Source organism: Choloepus didactylus, chromosome 8, assembly GCF_015220235.1.
Source record: "Choloepus didactylus isolate mChoDid1 chromosome 8, mChoDid1.pri, whole genome shotgun sequence".
NCBI classification, from domain to species: domain Eukaryota; kingdom Metazoa; phylum Chordata; class Mammalia; order Pilosa; family Megalonychidae; genus Choloepus; species Choloepus didactylus.
In genome coordinates, this window is record NC_051314.1 from 49,865,844 (window position 1) to 49,873,593 (window position 7,750).

Here is a 7,750-nt window from a genome sequence, read left to right on the forward strand (position 1 = left end):
AGCCTTACAATAGGCAGATCAGGGGAAGAAAATTTGGCCACTCCTGGTGTTGTAAATTAATGTCTATCAAGATTCTGGTGAACTAGATACACAATTTCTTTAAATTTCACTCTGAAAAAAATATGTGCACCATATTTGTTTTTCTTACAATTTAGACTTATAACTGGTTTTATTTGCAAAAAACTTCAATGATCAAGTCTTTTTTTTTTTTTTAATAATAGAACCTATTTTAACTTAGGCATTGTGACAACTTCCTAGTGTCAATGGACAGACTACTCCAGCAAAATGATGCTCAGAGCTTCCTTTCCTATAAAATTTTGCCCACATTAAGAATTCTGCATTATTGAAACTTCTCTTGGAGAGAAAAACCAAACCCATGTAGAAAGTATAAGTCTATTTAAATTCACTTCTGTCCTACCTGCAGACCTGAATTCACTCCTGGACAAAAAGTTATTCTTAATATTTTTATCTATTATAATGACTTCACAATGTGCTAAACAATTTCAAATTGCTATTAGCTCTGGGAACCAGGCACACCTAAGAAAACACATTAGTACCTGCCAGAGCTGCTGGAGGAATTTGTGGAGAAGACAGCTGAGGAAGACATTGGCCTCTGCTTGAATTCTAAGACTCCCAGGAGAGATCAAAAGCCTAAGTAAGGACTTTTAGCAGCCTTGAGAGTGGAGAAAGTAGCTAGTTCTTGCAGCATTATCTTTGTTCCAGCACATGGCATAGCCATTCCACCTCACAGACTGACTCTGAACTAGGCTGGCAAAAAATTTCTTTTTCAGAGTGAAACAATTAGGACCAAGAAACATCTTTTATTAGTATTTCTTTTGAGTTTAAGGCCTGTCCTCATAATGTCTTGGCTCTTGGAAGAAATACTCTGTTACTGCTAATTTACTAATGCTTTAAATTAGGAAATAAAATGTCAATGTTTAGGGGAAAGTTTTGATAATGGATGTTGGTGATGGCAGCACAGTAATTGTGAACATAATTAATAGCACTGAGTTATAGACTTGAATGTGGCTAAAAAGGGAAATTTTAGGTTTTACATATGTTACTAGAATAAAAGCTTTTTTTAAAAAAAGCACACATAGGACTGTGTAACACAAACAGTGAACCTTAATGTAAACTATGGACTATAGTTAACAATACAATTATATTAATTTTTTTAATCAGTTGTAACAAGGGTACCACACTAATGCAAAGTGTTAATAATGGGGAGATATATGGGAACTCTGTATTTTCTGCATGACTTTTTATATAAACCTACAACTTCTCTAATGAACAAAAATAAAATAAATTGAAGAAAATTTAAGTTTAAATTAAAACATGTTTTTCAGATTTCTTATTGTGAGAGGGGTTTTAAGATGAAGAAATCGGATAAAATATTTATAAAAGGAAAGCACAAATGGGTAAATTCTTCTAACTTAAAACAAAATGTCTTAAAGATAGGATAAGCTTAGATTCCAAAGCTTCTCTGCCAGTCTCAAAAAGAGTTGAGCACATTGAATTTCAGAACCACCCACCCCCACCCAGAGCATATGACAGAGTATGGAAATTAAAAAATGAGGACATTAGACATGAGTGGATTTCCACAGTGTTCAGGCTTGGATTTCAATGACCTAGGTGTGGTGATTTAAAGTTAGTTTGAGAAAGCTGACATTTGACCTTCCACAAATTATTTCTATACTAATATAAAAAAGAAAATCATTCATTATTTTACACTTGTTAACTTTATACCTACCTCTGGAAAGAGGCTCAAATTAAATCCTAAACTGCTTATCTTTACCAAGCTATTACTTCTTGGTTTCTTCTTCCATATCCAGGCCTGTTTGTTTTGGCTTTGGCCTTGGAAAAGATTATCATCATTAATATCAAACAAAAACATTTTAATTGCAAACACACCAAGGATTTCACTGGAAAGCCTAATATGTCAGCTATAGCAGTGGAGGTCACATGAAGTCTTTAGGAAATATTTGATCTATTTAATGAAGAAACTTCTATAGGCAAACTTATTCCAAACAATTTCTCAAGTTACCCAACTAAGAGAGATATAGAGGATTTGGTTCACAAAGACCGAATAAAATTTATCGGCAAGTAAAGTCCATGAATTCACGCATTTTGCTTTTGAGCAGATTATAACACAAATTCCATTTACAAATATATGTATAATCACAAAGTAAATGAATTCACTTTGTCAATTATGATGTTTGATTTTAGTTGTAGAATGAATTCAATTTTTAGAAATTTGTGTATATACATATTAAGGCAAGTCTCTATTGACTCTCAGGGAAAAAAATCCTGGAACAATTGTAAGCATGATTAATTCATATACATGCCACCGAAACATATTCACACATCCTGATTGGATAATTTGGATCATTTGGATCATTTGTTTTTTATTGAAAGTTGCTGTGCTAATTTGTATTTCACTAGCTAGCCACTCTTGAGATAGAGCTTTCTGGGAACAATTGTCAAAGGGAAGCAAATTATTCCACAGCCCATAAAACATTCCTTTTTAATTTCCCAAAGCCTTCCTTTGAGGGTGCGTGGTGACCGAGAGCACAGGCTCAAAGTTATCAATATTGCCCACATCCAATTCCTGGCTCTATACTTACCAGCAGGACCCTCTTTTATTCCAAAGGATCATCTTCTTTAAAATAGAAGTAGAAACAGTACCTCTCAAGGATTGTTTTAGGATTATATGCATTAACATGTAAAACGCCAAGAATGGTCATTCGTGCTGTTACTGTGATCCATTGTTATTAAGACTTTCCCCACCTAGAGCCAGCAAAGGCTGGAAAACTGACTCTGAAGGAATTTTGACTTCGGTGGAGGAAAAGTCTCCTGATGGTCAATTTCTATTAATGAAACATAGAGAGCTGTCATTTAGTATTTATTTTATGCTCTCTTCTGACCAAGTACCTTATATGTGTTATCCCAGTGAATCTTCACAATCCCAGGATTTAAGTACTGTTAGGCTTGTCCACATTATTTTATAAATGAGGGAACAGAACTAAGAGAGGAGCACAGACTTGCCCAGGGCTACACAGTAGCAGCCTGGATTCAATCCAGGTAGTCATTCTCCACAGAGGCTCAGCTCTTTGCATACACTAAACTTTTTACCTGCTTCTCTCAAATCTTTAGCAGGGATTACATGCCAATGCCATTTTTCTCTATAAGGCTTTCTGCATTTAAAAAACATTCTAGCAGAAACTAGAATTAACCGTATGCTCAGAAAACTATTACCCCCAGGACAAGACCTTTTCTGAGATGGAAAAAGGGGCAAGATATTGCTCTTTCTCTGCAGGGGGTGCTGCCTGCAGCAGTTTCAGGAACTTTTGAGTTGCCCAGGGCCATGGCCATGGAGCAGTGCTTGGAAGGTTAAGAAAAGGGGTTGGGCTGGGAAATGCTGAATTTGGTTTGGTTTTCGCATCTGTGACCTGGGGACTAGTTTTAAGGGGAAAAGGGTAAGGTAGAATTAAGGTGTTTGGGGGATGGGGAATGGGAAGCAAGTGAAGGTGCCTTTTACAGAATGTAAGAGAGAAGTAGCAATTCAAAAGAAACTGCTCACTCCTCTCCTCTGCTTCACTTCCCACTGCGTTTCTTGGTGGTCGTTGCTTCCTGAGGTTACAGGATAAACAAACCTGGCACACGTTGTAAAATCCTCATGGTGAGGAGCTCCCAGGGCTTCCAGCCTCTCTGGGGCTTTGCTGTTTGGCCCAGCTAAGAGGTTTCATGTGTGTTGTTGTCTTTTGCCCTCAACCATTTAACCCTTCCCTGTCATGGAGCAATGCGCCCTTCAAAGAAGCCCACCCCACCTCAACAGACAATTGTCCGCTTCTTTTATCTTTCTATTTGAGAAACAGACCCAAGCCAAAGGAGGCCTTGAGGATATTCCAGTCTTCCAGTGACCAGTCTAGTTCAAGAAAACTGGTGAGGGGCCAGAGGCCTGTGCAGCCCCTGGGTACTCTAGATAAGTGCTTCTCCTGGAAGGGAGAGGCCTGGAAAGTCAAAGAGGGAAAACAATTTGGGCCAAATCAGCTGAAGATCTTTTAGGGAAATAAGCAAAGAATTTATGGTCAATTTCTTGCAACACTAAGATATTACTATATTGAAGATTCAGCTGCTAACTTTGGTTAAGTAAATCTCACCCAGAAACTCCAGGTACAGAACTGTTAAAACAGGAAAAGAAAAGAAAAGAAAAGAAAGATGCTGATTAGAGGAGGAAAGGACATTTGTTCCCTGAATACTCTTCACTTCTGACCACAAGAGTGAGGTCTACCTGACATAAGAAAAGGGTCTGATACAGTTTAGACAAAAGAAAACCACCCATATTCCTCCCTTTAACTCAGCCTTAAAGAAAACACCCAAATAAATGGGCTTGTGTGTGTCTAAATTAAAATATGGCTCCTCTTTATTTATGTACACATGCCCTCAAACATATTTTTCCAGTTGAACTAAACTAGGACCAACTTTGTTCATATAGAAACACTTTAAAAAAATTATTACAACAGCAGGATCCTCGCACATTTTATATACAATGCATCATTCCACATGTAAAATATATTTCTTAGGTTTACATAAAAAATTAAAGTACTAAGATTATTTACAAAAATAGATTAAATAACACTATCATTAAAATGCAACGTTCTCACTTTGCTTTAGACAGGAATGAACTTCTGAACATGGCATAAAAGGATTACGGTAATAAAAGTAAATATATTACAAAACCAATCAAACAAACAAAAGCAAAGTAACAGTGTTAAACCCAAACCACGCGCAGTTCCAAAAATAAAAGCCTAAAACCAAAAAAGTTTTTCCATCTGGGCCGACACAATATTTTCCGTTAATTTTCTTTTGTTACTACTTTTGCCTTTACACAAACTGCTGGGTCTGGGTTCCTAAATATTAACATAATGTGACCTAATCTAAAGGATTAGGCAAAGGGGAGTGGGTGGGATCTTTGCGCAGCGCGGCGAATGTTCCAAGTGCGGATGCCAGTTACTTCTCCACCACTTCCTCCACGCAGGGGAGTCTGCGTTCCTCCGAGGAAATACTGTCCACGATGGAAGAAAGGCACCGCAGGCTACTCGACGCCGACGAATCAATGCTTGCCCCGCCTGAGAGCAGAAAAGAAGCACACACTCGCAATCACAACACTCAAGGAAGAACCAGGCAGCCCCGCGCCCGGCGGGAGGCCGCTTTGGAAGCGCTGAAGGACCGTGTCCTTTCTGCGCACAAAGAGCGCCCTTCCTGTAGGGAGCTATCCCCCTCTCGTTCCGCGCCCTTCCTGTCCCGAACCCAGGCCCGTTCCCGGGAGATTCTCTGGCTCAGCCCAGTGTCCTTTCTTTTACTTTACCTTCCTTGGCAGTTATCACGAGCCCCCTGGAATGATCCGAAACACTTGGCCACTGGGAGCTGCAGGTGCGCAGGAAATCCGCACCCTCAAGCTGGAGGGAAGACCAAGGCAGCAGGAGATTAGGAAACAAACATCGGTTCCGGGAGTGGGATGTGGATGGGGGTGGGGGTGGTGGTCTTTGTGGGGGTGTCTCCTCTGCCTTCTTGAGCCCGGTACGCACTTCCTGCCTATTACTGCACCCCAGCTTTATGGGTCACTGAGGGTTCATTAGACAGAGCGGGAGGGGCGGGCGTGGAAGAGAGAAGGGAAAGGAGACCAAGCAGCTGGAGTTAAGGCCAGAGAAAAGGCGTTTAATCAGCCTTTGCATTTCCCTGCCCCGTTTGCATCTAGTCTTACATTTTCTTGCTTGGGTCTATAGCTGAAGGGGTCCACCCCTAGCTCCTGCATCTTCTCCTGCTGATCCAGCCGGTGCAGCAGGTCCTGCAGTCGCTCAATGTAGCTGATGGCGCTCCTCAGAATCTCCACCTTGGGAAGCCTCTGGTTGGGGTTGGCCACAGTCCGCCGCTTCAGGGCCTCAAAGGCCTCGTTGATTTTCTTTAGCCTCCTCCTCTCGCGCAGAGTGGCAGCTTTCCGTCGGTCAGTGGGAGCAGATTTTCTCTTGCATGTCTTGCAAGCCCAGATCAGACATTGGCCCGGGCAATGGGGAGGCTGCAGGCCCGGGGGCGCCAGGACATGCTCCTCTCCGCTGCTGTCGCTCCCGGCTTCCGGGGGCATTTGGTCCTGGCAGGGGGACAGGGTACCATCACTCCCTGGGTACAAGGGAGAGCCTTCTGCCACTTCTAATGGCTGCAGAGTAACATTTTCTCCATCCAAGTAGAAGAAATAGGAGCCAGTTTCAAAAAGGTCCATCATCATGTTCTCCTCCTTGGCCTCTGACTCTGTCTGAACTGGGTGATGGGCTCAAAAACCCAGAAGAACCACCCAGATGGCATTTAATTAGTGCAGTGACATAAGTCACCAGCTTTATATATAGTAGCTCCTGAAACTCAATCCAACTTTTAGCTGTCATGGAGCATCAGTTTCCCAATGTAGTTACAGCCAGTGCTCTCCTGAACATCTAGTTTGAATGAAAACTGAGTAGTGGTATCTCCTTCCCCCCATCCCCCGAATGATGTGACAATCAATATGCAGAAAAGGTTAAAACAAAATATACACAGAGAACCACATAATATAAACAAAGCATTGAAAGTTTCCATTTTGGACAGTTTAGATGCTAACCTGCTTATAGGACAACTTCAAAACAACTGGGGATTAACACTACCCCATTTCCCTCCCCCTGAACTCATCTGAATTCTAAGTATAGACCTATGATGAAAGATTTCAAAGGCAATAGCCATTGCTCTAAAATAGCCTGGTTAATATTTTCAGAGTGGTTCTGCTCTTTTCTCTCTCCTGCCTGTCAAAAAGATGCCATTCCTGTGATTAAAACCATTACAGTCCTTCAAAGGTTACACATGACTTTCAGGCTTCAGCCTCAATAGCAGCAGGTAAATCTCTTTCCTCTCTATTACTAAAGCTGTAAGATGATTTGGGAGCTGCAGGGGGTGGCTGGAGGGTGCTCAGATCCCATGTTACTCCATGAAACAACTCTCTGGATCCTTCATTATGGTTTTATTTATTTGGGGGGCAGTCAAGATCTGAATTCTGCACCCATCTATGGCAGAGCAGAAACACATGAGTTAAGGAGTGGAATATAGGCTGGGGATGCAACATGTAATAACTTCTCCTTAAAAATGTTTTTGGTGAAAACAGAACTGACCCCATAGCTACCTGATATTTCAGGATTCACTTGTGGCCCTCCCCTCCTGTGCTATGGTTCTTGTTCTACTCACTGGGTGCTCACAGCTTTATCATTTGCATTCTCACTATCCATTTGCCCCAAATATTTTGTTTCATAGAGTTCAGATGAGAAAGCTAGCAACCCAGGCACAAGCAAGAAAACAGAAATAGACTTTTTTTTTCATTACAGCTTTCCCACAGGGCTAATACACCCAAGTGTGGTGCGTGGGGAGGCAGTACAGTACAAAGGTTAAGTAGGGGCCCTAGCTTCCAAAGAACACTCTTCAAGTCCTAGATAATTTCTATTTGTGTGACCATGGTTAAGTACTAGGTCACGATTTATTCTAGATAACAGTGGTTGCCTTATAAATTTTTGTGAGGATTCAGTCAAATGAGATCACGCATGTGAAGCATATAGCTTTATATTAGCTGCTTGGTGAACATTAGTTATCATTTTAGGCATAAGACTAGGTAAGGGATAAGACCATTTCTTACGAAGGAAATAAAGTACAGCTTTGGGAGAGTTCCCCCTCCTCTTTATTG

At 41.1% G+C, this 7,750-nt stretch overlaps 1 protein-coding gene across 1 annotated transcript; it reads right to left on the bottom strand.

Moving 5' to 3' along the window:
• Positions 1-5,010: 5,010 nt before the first annotated feature.
• On the bottom strand, positions 5,011-6,283 carry MYF6 (myogenic factor 6). The gene is made up of 3 exons (XM_037848007.1): positions 5,765-6,283; positions 5,369-5,459; positions 5,011-5,129 (listed from the first exon to the last, which is right to left on the bottom strand). The coding sequence occupies exons 1-3, from the start codon at positions 6,281-6,283 to the stop codon at positions 5,011-5,013; spliced, it is 729 nt and encodes a 242-aa protein (XP_037703935.1).
• Between the last annotated feature and the right edge of the window lie 1,467 nt (positions 6,284-7,750).

Bases quoted from the DNA above. Each gene is read 5' to 3' on its own strand.
- MYF6 (XM_037848007.1), bottom strand. From the start codon at position 6,283: ATGATGATGGACCTTTTTGAAACTGGCTCCTATTTCTTCTACTTGGAT. The intron at 5,460-5,764 runs GTAAGACTAGAT...TCTTCCCTCCAG, and splicing joins ATAGACCCAAGCAAGAAAAT to CTTGAGGGTGCGGATTTCCT. The intron at 5,130-5,368 runs GTAAAGTAAAAG...TTCTGCTCTCAG, and splicing joins CGTGATAACTGCCAAGGAAG to GCGGGGCAAGCATTGATTCG.